This window comes from Lethenteron reissneri, chromosome 16, assembly GCF_015708825.2.
Source record: "Lethenteron reissneri isolate LAM-NWPU_2019-01 chromosome 16, ASM1570882v1, whole genome shotgun sequence".
NCBI lineage: Eukaryota > Metazoa > Chordata > Hyperoartia > Petromyzontiformes > Petromyzontidae > Lethenteron > Lethenteron reissneri.
The window spans coordinates 12,688,429-12,713,134 of NC_083794.1; the positions used below are offsets into that span (position 1 = coordinate 12,688,429).

Sequence of the window (24,706 nt, forward strand, 5' to 3'; positions counted from 1 at the left end):
AGAGATATTTTGCTACAAATAATAGCCATTGCCTGGTATGCAGGGGAGTGCGTGGGTTCGATCCCGACCCCATGGTTGCGTGGATTTTTCTCCCGTAGATCCTCAAGTCTTGCCCTCCGCATGAAACATGCGTTTATATCATTTGGCTGCTCCTATGAATTCCCACACATCATCAACCACATAGATGCACTTTCATGTGTGCCCAGGTCGCTTCTGAAAAGCAGCTAATGGCTCGGTGGGCTTTACCTGGTTCCAAAAAAAAATGTCATTCTAATTTTTGTTCCGTTTCGCAGACACTCTTGTTGACCAAAGGTTTTGAGTTTTTTTGTTATTTGGGCTTGTGCACCACTGTCCTATGCAGCAGCATCGCACCATTTCATGTTTTTTTTGTGTTTAACACGAGAAGGTGCGCTAGGGTCACTTGTGAGTGTCCCATCATCGCGTGCACTGAGAGGCTTCTGAAGAAATCACCTAATGGTTGCAATTGTCGCTAAGGTTTCAGATGAGCTAGCAAGGCATTTACACAAGCTCACTCTGTACCCACGGGATATCATGCAGATCCTTTGCTCGCAGAGCTCGCGGGGGAAAAAAAATCAATTTTCTACTTTCAACGCTAACTGTAGGGCGTGTCATTCCTGTGCCTAAAGCCGTATATCTAAAGCACTCTGGATAACCAGTGCTACACACCTCTTTTTTATACAGACACTGAGACTTGTGCTTTGGAGTGTTCTGCATGCTGGATGTGTCAGACGGCCGTTGCCCACATGGCTACATCTGATGTTCAGCACCATAAGAAGGTTGAAAATTGGATTAAGTCATGCAGTGGTGTGGCCACCTGCTTCAATACAGTAGGAGGTGCATTTTTTTGTAAAGAATGTTTTTTACCCTGTGCCGACAAGCCTTGAAACTACAATTCGTTTTCAGCAGTTGAGAATAAACTGACGTAAGCCATACTATTCATTTAATAATGCTATTGTTACTTACAGATATACAATTTAGATGCTCATTTTCCCTGCACTATTTCATTATTGCAGACCTTGCTGACCCTTATTTCCGGTAACCACAAAGCCATGAACTCAAACTCATGTTTTTTTCAACGTCTAATTCTGCAAATAATGCAATGCTCCCCTTCAAGAATTGTTATGATTCCTCCTCTATATCCATATCTACGATGTTGTGCTTACGCCAACATGAAAAAAAATGCATGCCCATTAAACTCGCTAATAACTCAAATTTATAATCCACATTCCATACGAGGATCCCAATGCGCAGTGCGTGAACAGCAGGGCACAACAACAGAACCAGGGCAACTGACCCGACGAAAGAGGGAAGGCCACTTTAAAGAGATGGGTTTTCAAAGCAGCCTTCAATATATCTACCGACGCCGAGGCGTTCCTTAGCTTGGGTGCCACGCTAACAAAAGCCCGATCACCAAAAGAACGCAACCTGGACCTGGGAGTGCTGAGCAGTTGGAGATCATAAGATCTGTAGGACCTTGGTTTAGCAAATGTCATCGTGTGAGCAAACGAGAGTATGCGACAGCCAGCTGTCTACGAGCTGCATGAAGTGCAGAGAGAAGCAAAAGTTCATTGACAGCCTTTGGCTATGATCATTGACTTTTCCGCGTAGGTTTGCAAGGAAAGCCATTGGAAATGCCGAGAGACTTCAGAGTAGTATCACTCACTGAGACCCATAATATGGCAAACTTGCGGTCTTAGTCAAAGTGCTATAATGAGAGGGCTCTTTGGGCCATGGCTCCGGTGGGGGCATTATCACGGTTGTGTATAACCTCATCCACCCCTCCAACCCTTATGAGATCGCTGCAGCACATCTCGCGTTAAGCTGAGCCTTTGCCTGCCAGTGCTTGCCCATCTGTGGTCACAGGTGCGCGTGCTTAAACTTGCGTAAATGATTGCGTCAAAGGGCTGTACGTGCAATTGTTCAGTCAAGCACACCTATGACATATTGTGCAACCACACAAGAAGCATGCCCGTGGACAGCTGTGATGCCATGCGCTACCTCTGTGCGTGTGTGCACACTTGCGTCTAAAGGTCTCTCTGCGAAGGCCGGTGTTACGTCACCCACACCAGCGCAGTGTTGTATAAGGGTGCGGATCGGACCTGGCGTGCGGCGTGTGCAACCGAGCACGTATTCTTGGGTTTTCTCGGTAAAGTCACGTAGGTAAAAAAATAAAATTAATAAAAAGTAAAATAAAATATTTTATTTTTATTTTACTTTTTAAAATTAATTAAAAGTAAAAGTAAAATTAAAATAAAATATTTTATTTTATTTTTATTTTACTTTTTATTAATTACAATTTTTGTACCTACGTGACTTTACCGAAAAAACGCCAAAAATATTAATCCTTGCAGTCACGAAAGCTTCAAATCTTAAACGAGCACCTGTTTGTGAACCTTTACAGACGCCTGAAGCGGACAAAAACGAAATCGTTCCCATGTTCGCTGGCTTAAGTACGTCTCTGTAATGCCACCCACGGAAACAACCGCCCCTTACGCTCATATATGCGTGCGATGCTCTCCACGAATAGCCGTTGAGTTGTGAAGTTTGGGTAACAAAATCCTGTTCAGTTGTCAAAGGGAAAATGTAATTTCCCAAAAATATATAATTGTTCACAGTGTAGCACTGCAGAAACATTATTAAAAGTGTGATTTTAATCAGACTGTGATGCACTGGTAATAAAGTCACTGGTTTATGATTGCATTTGCATGTGGTTTATAATGGGCTTTATTGCTACCCACTAAGAAGCCTGTGAGACAAATGCATTACGTTGCGGATTCTTTTTTCGTTACATTGCACCTCTTGTGTGAGCGGAAGCCATCGCAATGCCAAATCGTTTGAGCGTTCGTCCCCTGTGGATGCATTTTTCATTTGGCTGATCATTCGTGTATTTAAAAAAAAATCAAAGAAGGATTTCAAACAAGCAGTCGTCTGTAGGTCGCTTTGCCTAATAACCTTTTTGTCTGTTTTGCACAAAAAGGGTCTCACTATTACCAATCGAAAGGGAATTTTAATTACTCTAGCCTGTGGCACAGTCGACTCGAAGTTGCAGAACCGTCCCTTGCAAGCTGCACGCCGCCGACAATCTGAGAGCCTATGTGTGTCAGTCCGATGACCACTGCTCTAGCGCATTAAATGTCCAATATCATCGTTTTCCGAGCATTAGCTTTAAGCGCTCTTATTTTCCTCGTCTTTCTCGCTCCTTGTGCTGGTGGGGGGGGGGTGCGCAGCTTGCTAAATAATACATCGCAGCTCTTTAATATGACATGAGGGACACATCTAGAAAATTACTTTTTTTTTCTCGGAGGCTAGGTTGTGCACGCACGTATATACAATGCAATAATCGGTCGTATTTATCAAGTTAATGGCAGCCAGCTTGCTCTAAGCCTTTTTACCGTGTGCATGCAGCATTGAGCTATCTTTGACACCATGCTGGCAACACTGCCACTAAGCCCCAAATAAACTGCTAAGACCCCACGCCGTGACTGAGGTTGCTGTTTAATTACCACTTAGTATATTAGTGGTGTGTTGTGTAAGCTTCATTTTCGTTAATAGCACAAGTCAACCGTGCAAAACAAGGGCAAACACGAGTTCGGGATCGTCGGAATATTGATTTTTTTTAATACCGTACATCTCACGGCATCGACTTTAGTCACATTAATTTTGATTTACAGTGCCGCAGATTGCATTGCCTCTCCCCTTGATGAGTCAATAAGACGCGCAGACGGGCTCTGATACAACGCAACGATTTGTTCCTTCAGGAGTCGGCAGACTGTTTGGCGCGAATAATACAAGTGGATGCTCCCTATGTCCTTTGGCTATGTATTCTGGCAGTGTTCCCTCAGTTTTGCTCTCCTTTTCAGTGGCACGAAACTGACGACAGTGGAGGAAAATGAGCCTTTCTTCACACAAAAAAAAATAATCCCGGCTGGCCGAGCCATTGTACATGCCGGAGCAGCGCGCTCGTTAGAATGCAGGGCTCCACTGCGTGTTGGTCAGTATAATTTTCCGCTAATGGTTGATGGGGGGTGACAGGCAAACAATGGATACCCCGCCTTTCTTTGTCGGACTTTTTTTCTTAAAGTACTCTCTTCGAAGGAGGGACAGAAGCCGAGCGAAAGGCTTGGCAGGCAAATCAGATTCTTTCAAAACAACCAAAAGAAAAATACTCACAAGACAGCCGTTGGAGGCAGCTGCGGGGTTTTCTTTTTTTCACTGTGCGAAAACAACGCAATCAACGGGGGGACGTGCCACTTCGGCGGCGAGAGAGGTTACATAGTACGAGAAGATGTGGCTGATGCGAGAGGAGGCCTTTCTAGGCTGTTAGAGCAAAACACATGGGAGACCTCCGATTTCCAGAGCCAAAACCTGTTAATGTACTTTACCACGCAGGAGGATCATCCGCCGCTGTCACCTATGGTTACATTAGAGGGTCAGCAGTATATCTTGACACGTTCAGGATGCGCTGGGCAAGGCTGGTTGAATTATTTAGTTGCTTACTTGCATTCAGATTTCGGCCGTCAAAAAAGGTGTTTGGTAATTATTTTGCCGTTTCGTTTCGAAAATTCACGCGTGTGTGATGAACTTCTATCGCACGGTACGTAGCCAACCATGCTAATCGGAGGTGCGGGGAAGGACAACAGACTTATTTGATTATGAAAAGTAACCATAGCAGTGTGCCGAAAGAAGAAAGTGTTTAATCAGTGCTGACTACCTCCCTGCTATGGTTCAGAAACACGGTCGTGAACGAAAGAGAAAATGGATAAAAAAACTCAACAGTACCACAAAGGGGCATGGAGAAAGATGCACGTTTGGATTCACATTGAGAGACAGAAATATGCATATGTGGGTTAGAGAACATACAAACGGTAATGTGTGCATGTATGTTGAACTTCTTTCGCACCGTACGTAGACAATCGTGCTAATCGGAGGTGCGCGGGGAAGGACAACAAACTAAACGCAAAAATAAGTCTTAAAGAAATTAGTTTTCTGCTACCATGCAAAATGTTAAGAGACGTGAGCTGTGGAAAGACGTGTCATGGCTAGAACGGACGATGACCGAAGGTGAAGAACAACGACTTAGTGGAAGCTCAGAACGCACCGGCATCTGAGGAGATATCCACCGTGGAGATTGAGTGATGGGATTGGCTCGTGTGTGGGTGCTGCGTAGATTGATAGATCACGTGATAGTGAAATGCTGGTGACGGTGGCTTGGAGAGAGGCTTTCATGGCAGATGATGATTTTGAGCTAGCATCAACCTCAATACAGGAAGGTGAGAGGAGAAGATTTGGGCCCAGTGTCCACTCGAAATAAGTTGCAGCTGAAGTGTTTGCGTTGTGAACACACATTAATGAGAGCGGCTACGTTTTAACCGCACAGACTTTCACGTTTTATAATGAAACGCCACTCATTTAAGGTGTAGTCATTGAAGTTGTGAGAACAATATTTACGCGGTCAATGAATTACACTGTTCTTAAATGTGACGCCCCAAGCCTTAATTACAATAGATCGACACAACGTACCAAGTAAGCGTAGAGTGACACGAATTACAGCCGATGAACAAGACTCCTCTTGCTTTTATAACCCCAGTTTGGGCTATGGTTGTATAATGTGTAGAACCTGTGGTCTGGTGCTTACATTACACATTGGGTGTGGTGCCCAGCTCTGCAAGCCACAGCAAGGATCAGGCCTGGCCTCCAGCAAGCTCAGGTTTTAATTCATTATCAATCAATCTCTGCTGAGCATTTCCCACGAACAGGAAAAGGGTTCAGATTTGTGCACGTACCATCGATTACCTAGTTAACTAATGTTTATTTTATTTTACCAGGTAAGGCTCACTGATATATATTTCTTGTTTGCTCACTCCCTGCAACCTTCAAAAGGTGACTTAGTTCACAGTACAGAGGGAAAACCCGCTTTTGCTTGAGAGGGATGATATGAATACAAGTGCAGTAGCAGCATACGTCCATCCAGTGACAAAGAGTGGTCTCCATCTCACCATTTCGCACCGTGTGGTGTTACACCCACACGGTGCGAAATGTTCAATTTGTACAAAACGCGCAAAAATAATAGAAGAAACTGAACAATAAAAAAATTAATGGTTTCGAAAGGTGCGAAGTCAGTCAAATGAGAGAGACACGACTTTTGTAAAAAAAAAAACACGTTTTACCCAGAAAAAAACACATTTCTAAAGACTGTAAAAGGCTCTTTGTATAAAATGCACCTGGAGCAGCTGCCCCCCCCCCCTCTCCAAAAAAAAATGCAGCCCCTTTCAGCTGAATGACGGCTTAGAGTGTCATCCCATGCGGTATTAAATAATAATAAAAATACAATAAATCACATATCAATCTTGATTTGAAGCTTTCGTGACTGCAGGAATCCATACTCGTTGGTTCTTTCGGTAAAGTCACGTAGGTAGAAAAAAATAAAATAATATATCACGATGTTTTGATCACATATCATTTGGCGAATCAACTGTTGGGCGAAGGCATCCCCACGCCACTCTACCGGTCACGAGGGATGAGGAGGGGTGTTTCAGACCACACCTCACCGCTGGTCAGTGACCAGTTGGTGAAGTTGAGGGACCTCTGAGGACCGCTGCAGTTATGGCACGCCTCTCCTGTTTATAGCCCATGCCTGGAATGAGATTCAGTCAACGCTGGTCTGGCCGTCGCCCGGCGATGCTCGTTGTAGTTACTGGCAAAAGGTCGTACTCAGATCGTGAATGTTGAGGGACTTACTCTCCAACACACAACCGGTGTGCTGAACTAGTGACGACTTGGTGTGTTGTGTTAACATGACAAACCTTACCAATTGGCTGTGTCGGGTGTTGGCGGGTTTAATGTCGCATTTATATTCACGCGATCTAACCCAACAAAAAACCTGTATTATAGTCAACGCTGGGTTCGTGGCCCAGTCCCCAAAAAAACACTGAGCTGTTTCATTCCCCTCCCCTTTCCCGCAATATTTATCGTAATTTTAATTTGTGTATGTTGAACTTCTTTTGCACTGTACGTAGCGAACCGTGGAAATCAGTTGAGCAGCAAAGCCTCACCTCAACGTCTGATCTTTAGCAATCTTGCTTAAAAACAACAAGTGCGAGTTTTGTCGCTTTTTTTTTATCCACCACGGATAACACGCATCACGCACTATGAGTTGCCAACAACTACAGATGCGTTCTAAGCGTAACGTATCATATAAAACGCTATGTACGCGGTGCACACGCACTTAATAAGTAACCGCGTTTTCCTCACTTGCGTGCGGATGCCATTGGTCAATGTATTCTTTTACTTGAGACCCAGCAGCCCTCAACTCCAGCGGAGCTCTGTCAAATCAATGCTGCATTAATGTGCCGGCTCGCGGCGCACCCCTGCACGCTGGCTCCGCCAACGGAATCGTAATTTCGCGATGTTTTATTCATGGCACGAGCCGTGACCACAAATAAACCTCCTCCTCCTGCTCTTGCGCTGCCGCTCTCTCTTTCTCTCTCTCCCGAGCCGGCTAATTGGAAATAGATGTGACAATTTTTTTGCGTCGCGTTTGTGCTCGGACGGCAAACTAATAATCGCGTTTTTACGTCCGCACGCACTTTCGGTCTGATGAATCGCATGGAATGTCACTCCGCAGGTATTCACTTGACAGGTCCTTCCCGCCCCCCTCGGAGAATGGGGGCAGACCGGGGTTCATGCCGACTGGCCACGCCGTTGTATTAAAATGAAGTCCAAATCGTTGCCGTTACATTTGCCGCTCGCGTATATCCCACGCGTTCAAGTGTATACGTGAGACATAGTAAACATTCATAATGGATTCCTCGAAAAAAGTACTGAACCTGCAAAAGGTGATATTGCTGAGTAGGTTGCTTTGTGCACATTTCTTATTACATCGCAGTCCATTCTGCAGAGCAATGCTGAATTGAACAAACAAAAATTTGTCGGGGTTATTTTAAATGTCCCCAATAACCAAACAAAGTGCGCTTCATCTGTAATTTCGAAATAAATAAATAGGCGTCCCAAAGTAAACGTGCGCAGGTGTTCCCGTGAGATCAGAATACGTCGGCAAATTTCGCGAGTGCGGATTTACAGCGTGGGTATTAGGCACTATTCATCCACCGGCTCTTTTTTTCGCAAGCGACCTGGCCACAAGCAATAGCCCAATGAAGTGGGTGATCATGTGGACATTTATAAGCAGCCAAATACTGTAAACGCGCGTCGATTCTAAATGTGGTGAGACAAACCCGGAGGAACCTGAGAAAAATCCACACGACCACGGGGGAGAACACAAACGCATGTGCTCTACCGTGCCCCCCAGTCCTCCACTCCACGCTTCACAAATACCAACACAGTAGTCACAACGTTCACTGTCTTGCCAATCAAATTTGCTCGTTCACGCGAACCCGCGTGGGCCAAAGTGTGCGTGACCGATGCGTGCGCTCGAAGGTGAATAGACAGCAGGACGTGTAATGTGCGGAACGTTTCAGCCCCAGCGCCGTGTGAAATTCACCCTGGACGGGGAGTGCTACGGCTCGTCGCAGCAGAGCTGCGCCGACAGCGGCCTCGGCGACACGTCCGACGGCGGGCCTCCGCTGGGGCCAGCCATGGCCTACCGGCCGGGCGGCATCACGGGAGCTGCCATGGAGCTCGGCTCGGGTCCCGCGGGCTCCGGGGGAGGGGCCGAGCACGGCCCCGGTCTCCCGGGGGGAGGAGGCGGCTGCTGCTACTACCAGCTGACGCCGCTCACGGACGAAGGGCACGAGAGGAGCACCCCGGACGGCAGCATCGGGGAGATTGAGCACCTGGAGCACGGTATGTCCTGCGAGCGTTTGGCGGCCGTCGTGTTATTCGCGGGTGCAACACCGAGTTCCGCCTGCCTCGCTGTCCCTTTCGTAGAATTTCGCGTTGAGCAGTCAGGTTTATTGACAGTTTGGCGCTCGCCTACTCATTCCAGTCACTTTCTCACCGGTGGGCAGTCGCCTTCTTATTGCGCTTCTATCGCGACCACCATGGTTCCCGCACCTCCGATTAGCATGTTTGGCTACATACGTTGCGAAAGAAGTTCAACATGCATACATACACGGTTACTATTGCAATGGAACGCCACCCATGGCTTAGGATTATGTTTACCAGACTGTTTCGTCTCATCCACGCTGTTTTCAACCACTACACTCCAGATCACAACACTTCTATCCCTGCTCTTTTCAACGCACTGCACGGCGACTTTGGAATTCTCTCCCTTTATTTGTTCTTCCCAAGTTCTTATGATAACCTTGTTCTATTCACGACACACGTCAACTCTTGTCTGCGACACCTTCAAAGGTGCTGTTCGTTGATGGCTACTTGCTATTTTAGGCCTTCGGGCCTATCCTCATGGACAGTGATTTTAGAGAAAAAAAATCTCACCGCAGATGATTGAGAGCTCTTTCCCTATTTCATTTGTTCCCGCGACACCTGAAACATAGCTGATCGCACACCAGGGGCTCATGTCGTCTGAAACTATATAAGTGCTCCCAATGTGCCTTATCAAAACTTTAATCCCCCGTATTTATTCAGCCACTAAAAATCTGAAGGCTGAAACAAAGTAGGATCTGAGGCCTTTTTATATAAAAAAAAATATATATCCCATTTCATACTTGGCCGGTTTCATTGGGACCTCATGGGTTGCATTCTGAGGAATGTGTGAAGTAATCGAGCTTAAAATGAATCATCGTGGATTATGTTTTTTTTCTTTCAATTTCGCATGTTGTTATTAAAAGCAAACCATAACATTGTCTTCGGGTTACCAATATGATAAATATAATGTGACAAATGTGGGGGGAAATCTACAATTATGAGCCAAATTACTCCCTTAATAAAAGCCGTAAAACATTGAAAGGTAGCTTGGTAATACATTTATGGTTGTTAACTAATCTTATTTAAAAGTGAGAAGCGACTGTCAAATGAGCACTCATTGATGGCTCGTGCTGTTTCGTCTCAATGTGAGAAAGAAAGTTGCTAAAAGGCAGGCAACGAGTGCATGTGCAGTGTATATAAGGACCTCGTCTGATTAATTGGCATGGGCATCATGGTAGCAATATGTTAACTACCTCACCCGGTATGCAGGAAGTTATTGGTTCGATCCTGACGCCTGTATATTTGGAGTTTGCATGTTTTCCCCGTGGTCGTGTGGATTTTTCTCCAAGTCCTCCAGTTTTTATCTCCACATTTTGGAATCAACATGCGTTTAGAGTATACGGCTGCTATACATTTCCACGTGATAAGCTACTTCGTTGAGCAATCATTTGGGGCCAGGTCCCTTCTGAAAAAGAGCCATATAGTTCAGTATGCCTTAACCTGGTAAAATAAAGTAAAGTCTTATTCATATTCGTAGGTTTTTTCGGTAAAGTCACGTAGGTAAAAAATTTTAATTAATAAAAGTAAAATAAAAATCACGACGTTTCGGAGGCAACACAAGCTTCCGTCTTCAGGTGGAAACGTTGTGATTTTTATTTTTATTTTACTTTTATTAATTAAAATTTGTTACCTACGTGACTTTACCGAAAAAACCTAAGAATATGAATCCTTGCAGTCACGAAAGCTTCAAATCTAAAATAAAGTCTAGTTTATTGCTGCAACAGAACAGGTGGCTGACAAAGATGCCAAAAAAAGTTTTTATTCTATCACTTATTTGTCTCTTCCTCTGGTCGTTTTTTGTTATTTCCTGCTGCTTTGCAACCTCCCCATGGTCTTTACTCATTCACGCACGACCACCAGTGCAGGCAGTGAACCGTGCCCTATCATGGGAGTACCCCATGCTTCACCTCACCTCTCATCCCTTACCCACCCCAGCGCACGCATATAATTAAACCAAAAAAAACATCATCCAGCAAACACGCAGCGGTGTGTTCAGAACTTGCGTAACCAACCACCACCGGCTACCACTACGCATGAGGCAAGTCACGGGCCATTCGCATCTGTCACCATGGTGAACAGGAAGCCGGTAGCTTGGGAACAACCCCCTTGCATGTTATTCCACCGCAAGCTAATTAAAACCTCCACCTAATTAGGTACAGCCCGTTATAACGTTTGCTGCCTAAGGGTCCTGCTTTTCAAAAGAAATGCTTGATTTTTTTTCAGTGTTTCCTTTTTAAAAAGTACAGGTAAACTATGTTGTAATCATTAGAGAGCTGAAGGTAACACGTGTCTTGGAATGCCTTTGGTATAATGCGTGCAGCACACTCCTGCTTTCACCGGTGCAGCATTTCTCCCTCTCTCCTAATCCCACATCAAACCATTTCCAAAGGTGACTTGGTAATGTGTGTGTTTTTGTACAACGTTCAACTTCACGAGATGTTATGTCAGAGGAGAAACGATTCGTGTGCGGCGTGTCTTATCGTGTGCGAGAGCATTGTTTCCGTGCGCGAGTTCCATTGGTCACTCCGTTTTTTTGGTAAGAAAAATACGCGAGTGAAGAACAGCGCAGTAGAGTAAGCGCTCTACGCAATTTTACAACAGATTGTCGAAGTATATCACCGTTAATGTTGGAGGGACGCAGCTGGAGGAAATGCCGCTTTGTTTATCTCGACAGCAAGCAATTGAAGACAGGTCATTATGACTGGCAAAGGTAAAGGGTAATGCCAAAGGAGAATTTGAATGTGTCTTTTGTGAAGACTGAATTTTATCAACGAGGGACTTATCAGATTCGACTTCTAATTGGAGGGTTCTGTTAATAAAACAAAACCCTCCGAAATTAACGATGAAAACTGAATGGCAACAATTCTAGTTTCTGTACACATTAACGAGTGAAACGGGTCAAGGTGTTCTGTTTCTAGATTGGCCGACATTCAATAGATGTTTTGTGTCAAGCCATTATGCCTACAATCTGCAACAACAACAAAACGGTGCATCACCGCAATGAAATGCGAACTGCATGTGGCAATCCGTGTCGTTTTGAAATGTTAAGGAAAAAGTGGGCTTATTTCAATTTGGTGTGTTTAATCCATTAAGAGAAAAAAATGTGCCTGAAATTTTGGTTGGGTGACTTGAAAGCAGACGAAGCTCACATTTTTTTACGATCTCTGCTCTCATGAAGGGCGGTCCATAAAGTTTCAGAAATGAAAATTCCCACCGCTAGAGAGTCCCACGATACAGCGTGCTTATGCTTGCTAATGAAAGAGCCAGCTCATAGTTGCGTAACATCTACGCAGCGATGTGCACGCAGAAGCAATGAGTATTAAACAACACTTTGTAAAATATTGAAAACACTTACAAAAACACATCAGCATTTACTAATGGGCGAGGAAATATACGACTCAAACAAATCACATTCCTACCTACCCTGCTGGCATACATCGTATATAACACTCTAATGGCAGTGTTAGAAACATGTCTATTCCCAGTTATTTTACTTGTGCAAGAAAATCATTGACTTGTTACCAATTCACCAATAAATGGTACAAGAGTGCTTATACAACGAACATTTAGTCATGCGTATTTTAGAAACATGTATTAAGAAAGAGTGGTGGGCTACTGGCACAGCGGTGAGCACAATGCTCTTTGAACCCAGCTGAAAATAATTATTAATCCAAAATAATTGTACAGTTGATCCGTTGCTGGACAAAAACCTCCCCACGCCGTGTCAGTCACGAGGGTTGATTGACCAGACATTACCACACTGGTCAATGTGGATTGGTGAAAAGAGCAGGCCAGGGCCAGCTCAGATATCTCTCACGACAAGCGTTCGCCATGGTCAAGAGTCAAACTGGGATGAATGGGACTAAAGCGCAGTATAATAACCACCACGCCACTGCTCCATCCAGAGATTAATAATAATAATAATAAATATATAAATTATTATTTTTGGTTCTTTCCGTAAAGTCACGGGAAATAATAAAATTAAAACAATAATTTATTATTTCCCTTCTACGTAACTTTACCGAAAAAAACCAAGAATATGAATCCCTGCAGTCACGAAAGCTTTAAATCGAAATTTATATAATTATTGTTTCATTTAGAAAGAGACATGGTTTAATAATTTGTCTTTTCCCCCCAATTTCTAAGAATACATTTATATTTCTTTCATATAATTTCACTCACTGCTTTCTGATGCATGCATAACAAAGTGGTGTACACGAGAGAGAATCATTCATAAGCATTCCGCTGTCGCCATGCTGCATGTTTTTTGAGCTTGCACCACAGTCTGTATTTCATATTGGGCTTTGGTTATGCTTCACATAAGTCATGGAAGATTAAGTGAGTGAAATCAGAAGCAAGCCAGAGCATATATTTGTTTGTTTTTCAAAATAAATGCCTTAACATTTTGAACAATAAAGTATATATATTTACAGGACAGCCTACCATTTGCTGCAGGAAATAAACACAGACTGTTGATCTCTAAGAGAGGGAGGGAAGCTAAATGTATAAATATTTGGAATAAAACAAGGGATTGCTCATGGGAAGAAAATGTAATACATGAACAATACTAATCAGTCCAAAACCGGTTAACCTCATGCTAAGGGTCATTGTTCCTCATTAACCATTGCAGGGGCGAGAACATTGGCTTTTAAGCTCGTGCCACTTTTATTCAAATTGCGCACAACTCATTTATTTGCATTTCCATCAAGATTAATACGAAAGTAAATGGCGTGCATTCATGTGAATTAAGACGTATTAGTGAATGGTTCAACGGCATTCACAAGTCAATCTGGGGTAAAAATGTTGCTCTGAGCATTAACTTTTAAGAGTATGTTATATATAATTTCCTTCTGGTTAAACTTTTACCACGGCTAATGGGGCTGCCAGCAATCCCGGGCTATGTCAAGAAGCCCTTTTTTTTGGTGTTCTTCCACTTGCAAGGGAGTAAATTAATTTGACTTCGGAATTTGACCTCTACACCCTGACCCAGCATATACTGAAGACGCATAATTTTTGTTTAATGGAGCCACGTCCAATGACAATCAAGCAGAAACGTTTTGACTTTAAATGTTAAATTGTTCGTGTGCACCGGAGGCCATGATGGTTGCTTGCACCTTTGTACAAAAGTAATGCAGCGCTGTATTTGCAAAAGCGGGGGAGAGAAGGATGAAAAGTCATCTTTTGTCATAAATCCAAGCTTGGAGTTAATCCATCGACCAATAAGTCCAGTGTTTAGTTCATCGCAAATACAAAAGGACCTTCAGTGCACAAGGACCTGAATTTTAAGAAGTGCACTGAAGTAACAAGATTAGAAGAACAAAGGAAGCAACTACTTTCCTGCCATCTTTGTGAAGGAAAATTAGATTTAAAAGGACAAAGAAGAGAAAGCAGTGAGTGTCGGGGTTGTTTTTTTTTCTTCTTACCACGGGTCCAGTTTTTTTTTTTCTTGGCTCGAAAGACAAAGACATGTGTGCAATAGTTGTGAATGCAAGTGCCATGAGGTGGTGGTATATGTTTAACAAAAGCAAGTTTCGACTCTGGCATCTGTCACAACATTTAAAACGTTATGTCAATGAAATAAATGTTATCACAAGCAAAACAAAAAAACCCCGTCTGCCAGAAAATGCTCAAGTAATGGTCTGTTTTCCTTCAACCCTGTGCTATTTTCTCGATAATCTAATCCCAGATAACTTTCAGGGCTCGCAGGCAGTCTAAAGATCCTGTGTCGCAATCTCTAATGGGCGCGGAGAGTTTAGGGCATAAAAAGGAGCATTCCGTTTAAACAACTCCCAACTCCAATGCGCCACGGCTCACGCCACTGCTCACGCCACTACTCATTAGAGCGCACATGTCAAATATTCACGGGGCTCGTTTAACACGGCAGTCCAGGTCAGTGCTAAACAACATTAGCGTGCAGTCAACGGCGAAGAATTTCGACAACATTGTTGTTGTTGTTGTTGATGCCTTTAAACAGCTCACAGAACGACGGAGTCAGGTCCGACACCTTTGGGAATCGCGTCGGCTCAAAGATCTGAGCAGAATACAATATCTTCATTTGTGTGTCGAGCAAAGCAATTTGTAATATGGGTGCCTGCCTGCCTGCTCACTCGCGCCAAGCGTTTCTGCTGCGCCCGCGAGATTTACCGCACAATGGAGAGGTGCGCTGCACGGGGCATGCTAATGGGCAGCTGCATTCGTGCAGGTCTCCAACGCTCCGCACACGCGCCGTCTAATAATGCACAATTTTAGCACGCTTGTACGGAATATTCAGCCGTGTTCGGGAAGAAATGATGCTGCCGTTCCGTTTTGAATAATGAGTGTTTTTGTTTCTTTTTTTTCTCCATTTCCTCGCGCGTTCAATTTTGCACAACAGCAGCGTGGCCAGTGCAACGGGCAACCGGATTGGAGTGTGCGGTTAGAGAGCGGCGTGAGAGTGAAATGTTTGCACGTAGAAGGACACGACTCGGGTGCTAGCAGCTATCCTGCAGATAGGTCTGTTCTAAATACTGCTGCAATGGTGCACTGTTCGAAATGTATCACGTGTGTATTGTAGCGATTTGGTGGCATGGTGGTTATCACGCTGTGTTGTAAATCCAGCTCCCCGAGTTCGATAACCTGGCCAAGGCGAACATCGTTGGCAAAGTGATATCTGAACCAGCCCCGGGTACCCTGGCCCTTCACCAACCTACACTGACCAGAGTGGTGAAGTATGGTCAATCAACTTCACCGTGGACTGACATGGCTTGGGGAGGTCATAATCCAGCAGTGGATTGACAAAGGGCTCTTAAAAGAAAAATGTGCATCGCCTAGATGTTGACTTGACCAAAACGTGCATATTTAAGGAACTTTATAATACTTGAAAAATATTTATGCTGGGATGTTTCCATGTGTGTGCTGTGTCGTTTATAAGCTTTCTTTATTAACTCTATCGCTCCTCCTGTCACAATGACGCATGCCTACAGACCAGTTCATATGCAAATGACAATGATTCAAATGTTCCTGCCCCCCCCATCCTGTCTTCCCTCGCCCCGCTCTCCTGCTGTCCTTCCATCTTCCACAATTCCAGGATCTTTGGGGGATTGGAGGGCAGGGATGCTACAGTAAGAAATCAAATACTACATCATTCCATGACCCCTAACATCTAACCCAGTGCTCCCATCCTCTTTTTCTCCCCTGCAAGGGGGGGGGGGGGGGGTTGTGCACTCATCTAATGACAGCACAAATATTGTACGAGCACCTCACTAAGTGAAAACAAACACTGCCCCCTTTTCCCACCGATGCACAAACATTTTGACAGCCCGTTGAAACGTGCCCTTTACACTTCGCAGGGGTCCTGCGGGTTAGTGGCGGCGGCAGCGGCGGCGGCGCTGCTCGGCGTGGTGCGTGTGGAGGAGTCGCGAAAGGCTTTGTCCAGTCAGACAGAAGGAATCACAGACAGCAAGCCACAGTGGCTCAAATGTGTTTTGTGGGTTTTTTTTTTTGCGCTTTTGTCTATCAGATGACAGAGTAATCTCCAGAAGTCTTAATCAAACATCCCTGTTTGCTTTTTCCTTCTTCGAAAAATCAGCTGTTTACTTATCCAGGCAGGTATTCAATGAGGTTAAGCATTCGTCTGTCTCCTCTCTCCCCCGTGTTGTTGGACCGTGTGTGATATATTTTATCAAGATTTTCTTTTTCTCTCTCTTCAACTTACCTCCTTTGATGATAGTGCGTGACTTTTAGATGGGATGCTTAGATGCAGAAAGACGCATAATAGCTAGCAAATGCCAAAAGGAAGAACCTCACCTTAATCCCTACCTCAAAGACTAGTCTAAGCTCATCCTAGAAAGTAATCTTCGCAGAAAGAAAATCAGATCGAATTAGATTCGTGAAAATAGCTTGGATTACCTGAGATTACAGTGCAAGCAGATTTGAAGCAGGGCTTCCCTAAGCTTCTGGTTATTGGAAAAAAGGCAGACAAGTTCATACACCCTCTATGATTGTGCAAGTAGAAGTCATTTTGTTTGCCGTCTGGCTACAAACACGACGCTGAAGAAAACGAATCGACCACAGGGACGCGACGTTGAGATAGAGAAGGCAGCAGTGGGCGATGGAGGAGGCCGTGTGCTCGGTGGCAGATGACGGGGAGCTCTGCATGATGATATGAGCTACCCGTCCGGAGGTCGTCGGACTGCGAGAAGGGCTGCGTGCAGAACGAGAGAGTGAGCGAGAGAGTGAGCGAGAGATGCAAAGTAAAAAAAATACGAAATGATGAACGAAGCAAAGTGCCGACTACACCGAGCATCTTCTTGTTTCCACTGATCGTAAAAAAAGAGAAGGCAGCGGTCCTCCCCACATCCGCCGGCGAAGCTCAACAACCACGACCCAAAGCCCTCCGTATCCGCGGCGCGACTCAGCAAGCGAACGTCAACTTCCGCTGGCTTCTGGCCAGCGGTGTTACATCTCGTGGCAGTGTCTTGTGCGTCACTTTCAGAAACACGGGCACTGGCCTGCCTTGCAGACAGCTTTTGCTACGCGTCCACTTTGAGGCGCAAGTTGTTCGTGACCAGCATAGCGGAGTCTGAGCCGGTCACTCGTTACGAGGGAAAAAAGTTAACTCTCTGAACGCGTTCGTCAATAACAGTACCTTGAAAGAAAAATGAGATATCGGCGACGTTTCAGGCAATGGCTCTTCTTCGTAGCAACACGATAGAAAAAGAGCCATTCCCCAAAACGTCTCCAGCAATATTCTTCTAGATTTGAAGTTTTCGTGACTGCAAGGATCCATATACTCTTTGGTTCTTCCGGTAAAGTCACGTAGGTGAAAATAATAATAATATAAAATTAAAAAGTGAAAAACAACTAAATTAAAATGTTATTCCCAGCCTTGTACACTACCATTACTAGGGAATTTGACGTGCAGTGTTTCAATCGTGCAAATTTGTCCCCCACATCCCACTCTCCCCCCCCCCCCCATCCAATGTACAGGAGCAGAATGAGCAGTATGCCCAGGAGCATTACGTCCACCCTTAGGATGAGCCTCTCCAGCCCACGCCCCGCGCCCACACTCACCCCGCCCTCGTCCCCCCACCCTCCTCAGCTATATAAACCCTTGTCAAAGCCATCTCTTTGGCATACCTCAGCAACTGTTTTCGCTGTGGTGGTCCCCACCTGATTAAGGACGCTTGTGTTGCGCCCGAAACGTCGTGATTTAATTTAGTTGTTTTTCACTTTTTTATTTTATTATTATTTTCACCTACGTGACTACCGAAAAAACCAAAGAGTATAGCAAGTCTTGTTTTTCTTTCGAGGCAGTGCTTATTAGTTGTGCCTGTGCACCACCGCCATCGCGGAATCACGAAAATAAACCTATTATTCGGGTTCAATTGTAATGAATTATCATTTATATCTTCTTGACTCTTAACTGGGAAGCTGCCATGGTAGAATGGTTAGGGGTTTGGGTTGAATTTCCCAGCACGGCAGTCAAAACGACGGGGAAGATTTCTTACATCCATGGTCTCTGGCGACCCTGCTGTACAAATGGGCACTGCCACAGCAGTTGGCATGTGGTGGGGTAAAGTGTAGATAACTACCCACCGCTTCCCAGATGTCGGCCCAGTGTGGAATAGTAGGCCAAACACCATCTGGAGGAGCCCTCAATGGCTCTGTAGTGGAGTCCCTTCTGCCAGCAGAGGCATGGGCACGCAATTGTACGGCTGCACCTTCACCTTGTTGTATCCTGACACAAAAAAAAATTGAAGGTTCAAAATTCAAATCTCGGTTGGGTGTCATCTCGGTAATATCATTCCTTCTGGGTCGATGATATCGCCAGTCGTTTTACGGGAAGTTAGAGGTGGTTGTTTGTATCCCGAGGATCTCCTTCGCCACGTGAATGTGGAAATTCCCACGGTGGATTAGGAGCGCTGCAGAGAAGAGGACTGGTCTATGTTAGCTTGAGCCTGAAGACGACACTGATTTTTTTATAGTGTTTTTACATTCATCATAAATCCCTCAGGGTATTTACGTTTGGACAGCAAGAATAGTCAATCTAATTCACCCCTTAATTATGGAGCTTTCGTGACTGCAGGAATTATTCTTTGGTTCTTTCGGTTAAGTCACGTCTAAAGATAAAATAATAAATTAAAATAAAAGCATATTACGACGTGTGTTGCAATCGAAACGTCGTAATATGCTTTTATTTTAATTTATTATTTTATCTTTAGACGTGACTTAACCGAAAGAACCAAAGACTAATTCACCCCCTCGTTCTTTTCAAATTGAGAACGTAAATAATTATACACGGGATCCACCGTTGTCAGTAAACTTGCATGTGCGATCCCATGGAAACATTGGCGTTTTACACATGTAATTAAAAAACAATTGCTCCTACGCACTTGGAATTCACTTGAAAGAAACAGATTACATTAAATTTGCTGCCCAAAAGCACTTTGTTTTTTGGGGACAGAACACACAGTGCTGCATGCTGGACGTAAGGCACTTCCAGAATGGTGACCTCACCTGGTGTAAATGGGCAACAATATAATATTACACATCACCCGTCCTCTTGATTTATTCCTTTTTGTTTATCCGCACGCGATAGAATGCGGCGACAGCCAGAGGTTACGTTGGCTTGGTGCGAGTGAGAAGCAATCGCCAAGGCTGCGGCGTCACATTCTAAAGAGGTGGCCATGACCTTGGCGTCTTGAAAATGATCCACGAAGAACTGGAATGTGTACTTGAAGATTTAGTCTGTAGAATGTGTGGCAGTGGCAGTCGTGGTGTGCAGTAGAAACTTGCCTCTACGACACACTACGACGACGACTACCACACGCATCATGGCTGTACACGTACAGCCCTTTTGTCAGCCTACGGCAGGGATGAGGGCCTCTCCACGCCACCCGAGTCATGGGGGGTTATTTGACCACACTTCGTCATGCAGGTCAGAGTAGGATAGTTAAGGCGGGGAGCATAGAAACGAGCATGGTACAGCGCAACAATGGATTTCGCTGCACCATCCTCTGCTACTCACCACGTAGTGCCACAGCTTATAGTTGCCTTCCAAGCACTCTTTAGTCTCGATGTTCCTTTGCTTGAGAGATATAATGAGGTCAAATGCATTCCGAGTGATTTGTCCGAAGGCCATGCGAATGGTATTGGAATACGATGCACTATGTTGGAAAAAAATTAGTGCCAGAAAAGCTCTGGATTATATTTTCCAAAGATTGTTATTAGAAGAAAAACATCTAAGAAGGGAAAATAAAAAAAAACGATTTAACAACGTTAAGGGATTGATTTTGTGAACACAGTATCAGAAGAGAGCCTTAACAAAATTAAAGAAATGTAAAAGCACATGCACATCCACACATGCATATACTCACTCACAATGGCTATATTGTTTGAGCTCTTTACATGGCAAGGGCAGCTCTAATGCGTAGATATCCACTGGGAGTTCCATGCAAAGTTGGAGTATCTAAGGACGCAGTCATATGAAAAAATAAAGTTTTGAGATGTATCGCTTGTAGAGCCATTGAAGGGCTCTGTTTTTAATTATTTTGATGGAAAGCACTGCAAGTCGCTGAAAACTAATAGTAACGTAAACGGCCGTTCTTGCTCCTTTTCACGGTTTAATAAAGTCGGCGACTGTGAAACCACAAAGAGAAAGGTTCATCAATAATTTACAGCCCACAAATGACAAAAAGATTAAACAAGCAAAAGTTGTAATATTTTATGGGACCAATTCTCGCCCTGTCATGATTAATAGCATTCAATTTTCCACCGTCGTCCCATTTTCTTGCTCACAACTGAACGCATGAGACCGTTCATAAAAAAAAGGAGCCATGCTGTATCATTTCAAGGAGTCCTGGCAATGTCCTTGCAAAACATGATATTAGTTGTGCATCAAAGTCCGAGACGGTTATTGCTATAGGCAGAGGGAAGGGAGGAGGAGGGGGGACAGAGTAGTGTTTATTGTGGGCTAGGAAGTATAGCTGGAACTGTTTGTTTCTCAGTAGCCCTCTCTCTCAGAACTGCATTGGTTGTGTGTGTGTGTTATTGATCACGGCTGACACTACCATGGCAAAGCGTTTGGACAGCGAGGCTTTGGCAGCTTCTGGCATCCTCCTGCCTCCCCTCCTGCCCCCAACTCCCCAACCTTTCTTTTCCATCATTCATTCCCCATGAAACTAAGTGTCAGAAATTTTACACTCTGAAATGCACCTCACCCATGGGCTGGAAGGTGTAGAAATACATGAGATGGAGAGGCAGACATACTGTGAAAGACAAGCAGCTTTCCCTACGCACGCACTACACACTTGCATGCTTTTGCCAACTATCTCCTGACTTACAAGCAGGAGGAGAGGGCATATTTCTGCTAACTTGCAGTGCATGCAACACAATGCATTGTTTGAGCACGTTATGTAACTGCAATGCATACAGAATGTCCCCAATAGTACTGAGACCAAGATGTACGATCTGGAGCTTCAAAGTAATATAATAGCATGATTGTTGGTCGTATCTACATCATATTGAGGCGATGATTTTTGCGCTGTGTTGCTGCCTTTCATGATGTTTGCAATGAAGCTTGAGATGTGGACATAGGCAAATTGACGAATTCATTAATACTGGTGCCAAGCAGTGATTATTACAAAGGCAGCACAAGTTATTTACATATTATTGAGCATGTGACCAAGTGTTAGGCAGACAAACCTCAGCTGCCAGTAAAGCGATGCAAGTGTGGGCTGCCTAATGAGATGGTGTATTTCCAGCATGCGTGTCTGTAGTGCCAAATTACAATGCACATGTGTTTTTACCCGCCATGAAACCCAACACCTGTGATACATATGTATGACGATGTATTGCACGGCCATCCTCGTCATCATCTGTAGACACGACATATCGAACGCCGAATGAAGTTCTGCCAGAACCATCGCCGACCCTCGTGGTGATGCGATGCACCGATCTACCGTCTAGGCTCCTACACACGAGCCGATCTCATCACTCCATCTCCTCAATCAATCTCCTCCCGGGCGTGTTCCCTCCCTTTAACTGTCGTTCCGTGGTCGGTATCTACCATGGGCTATCAGCCCTTCTCGAGAAATGTGTCCAGCCAAAGCCCACATACTTTCTCAACAGTCAGTACGAGGTCTCTTGCTTGCATTCTCTCTCTCTCTCTCTCTGGTCCATGTGTTCCCCTTTCTGTGGCTCGGTGTAATCCCGAACATGCCCTCCCAATAGCTGCCTCGCGCACCTCTCCTTGTTTCTGATCCATACGTCTGAGCAAGTAATATGCACCGATTGAAAACATTCCTCTTCAGACGCATCGGTGTGTTACTCTTCATAACCGAAATTTTGTTTTCCAAAAGCACTCCAACCTGTTCTCATTCACCCATTAACTTCCTCACTTTCGTTCCCAGTACTAGTTCAGCCACTGCCGTGGCTATACCTGCAACGCTCCGCTGTGTTTTCCCCAGGTGTGGGCTCTGAACAGGCATCTTTATTGTGTAGCGAACTTGTTGTGCCTGACTTTTGTGTTGCTCACCATCTACTCGATTATAAAAGTGTCCACTAATTAGCTCATGAGAACTCATGGTTTGCCACAATATTCAAGATACAAAAGTGCGGCTTTTATAAGTCAGCCAATGCGTTTGATTAAATGCCTATGCTGGAGCCATTTCCACGGTGATTAACACCGGTAGAACTAATGGCTGCACCAATTGCTAAATTATTCATATAAAGATGGAATATATAAAAAGGAGATACAGTTAGAAAAAAATTGACAAATAAAGAGGGAAACAGAATATGAATTAGGAACTTGCACTACAGACATAATTACCCACACATGCACGATGAGTCACGAGGACTGCCTATTACATGTGTAGGTGGTGTTGATGATGATTCGTCATTTGTGGTGATTAACCGACAACCCCCATCAATGCGAGAGATTATTACACCGTTGCTGTTAAAGTAGCTGCGTGTGGAATCCAGAGTTTGTATAATCTCCATCGATTAAATTGCCATTTAGTGTGTGTTTTTTTTCAAGGTGCAAGAAATTAAATTGAACCGAAAAACACAAAAACACCAACATCAAGTATAAAACCACGCTGCGAGCTTCCGCAACTGAGGTACATGAGGGAACTTAAATAGGCATAATTTGCTTTTGTTCAATTATTTATTTACTATGGACTTGTTTTTTTTGACAGCTTGTGAGGCGAAGGCCGAAATTTGATTCGTTACCCCTTTCCAACAACAGGCAACATTTCCTACGCAGCGTATAATCGCAAGGGCTTTGAGAATCTTATCGGGAAGAGCTTTCCCGTAGTTTTCTTATTGGGCTCCTGCTAAAAGATCTGATCAGAAGGGTTTTTCTTTAACCCTTGTGCATGCAATGCAATAAATGCAACAATTGTAGTATCACGTGTCACAGCAAAACGCATCTCTTGTTATCCAAATGGTGGTTCTGTGATTGGTTGTTATTAAATGATACGCAACAAATCCCGCCATTGCAACATTGTACAAATAACATATATACAGTGAAGGCTGTACCATTATCCAAAGCATTTATCTTGCAGACAATAGTACAGGAATGCAATTCAAGAATGGGTTATTACATACCGTATAGTTTTTTTGATTAAATTACACTTTGATGGATGTCTAATATCACATTGTGTAAAATAGTATTATAACTCCTTTCTTTACTCAATTTTGCGCATATGAAAAAAATGGCCATGACGTTATCAGGAATGTGAAAGCAATATATATTAAAAAATAATAAGAGAAAATAAAACGGTTAAATGACAATAATAGGGAAGATATATATATAGAGAGAGAGGTGAAAGAGAGAGCACTGCCAGGTTTGCCTGGCGTTTTCGGCGCGTGATTGACGGGGTGGGATGGGGTTACAGACACCGCAGTGTCAATGAGTCCAGGGGTTTTTCTGCACCTGACTGCACACACACTCACTGCAAAATGGCCCAAAAATGTAGCTGCGCACCCCAGGGACTTCTGGCTCCCTCCCTCCATCTCTCCACCACTACACCACTAAACCTGCTTCTTCTCTAAATGCACCCGATCCCACCCCCGGCCCAGACTTTGTCCACCCACCGCTAACAACATCGCATGTACATTTGTAATGCATTAAGAAGAACACCTCTGTGGTGTGCTACCATTCACATTTGTTTTATTTTCATCTACATTTCTCAATTTTGAATTACAACATTAAAAAAAATGATGTTAAGCGCAATCTTGTCATTTACTTATTTCATTAAAATGCATTTAATCGGTTCCATGGAATTATTGATTGTACTTCCATGAATAATGACGTCATATTGGCAATATTGCTCAGCTGCCATGTAAGCAGTTTTTTTTTTGCCTGGTAATAAAAATAAACACGCTTGTTTGCTGTGATTTGGTGATGGAGAGAGGTCGGTGTTCGACTTCTGGCCAAGTCTGCTTACAGAACAAGCCGGTAGTGATCATCCGTTGCAGACCGATCTCGTATAATTAACAATCGATCACGAATACCAAGATGTGACTTGAATTTACATCAGGGCCAATTAGATCCTATCCAGATCTATTTCACACTTACAGATTGTAAGATTGCATTGGGAGTCGAGGAAGACGGGAGGGGTTTTTATTTTTGCCAAGAGGAAAAATGTTAAATTGAGAACACATATTGCTAAATTGACCCCACTGGACATGCTGAACTAAGATTACTCTCTAATTACATTAAAAATGTTCATCTGGTGCACTGCTTAGACTTATACTTTATCAGTTATTGAGACTAACATTACGGGGGGGGGGGCAGTATTAAGTAATAATTCTTTTT

General features: G+C 44.1%; 1 protein-coding gene across 3 annotated transcripts in view; it reads left to right on the forward strand.

Annotated features, from left to right (window-relative positions):
* The window catches only part of LOC133342997 (protocadherin-9-like), a 62,401-nt gene that overhangs the window by 24,297 nt on the left and 13,398 nt on the right, over positions 1-24,706 (forward strand). For 2 of the 3 annotated variants that reach the window (XM_061552416.1, XM_061552417.1), the window contains exon 3: positions 8,496-8,820. In XM_061552416.1, the coding sequence (XP_061408400.1) occupies positions 8,496-8,820 (325 nt within the window). Of the gene's footprint in view, positions 1-8,495; positions 8,821-15,970; positions 16,005-24,706 lie in introns of all 3 variants that reach the window. The other variant, XM_061552418.1, reaches the window with a different exon arrangement.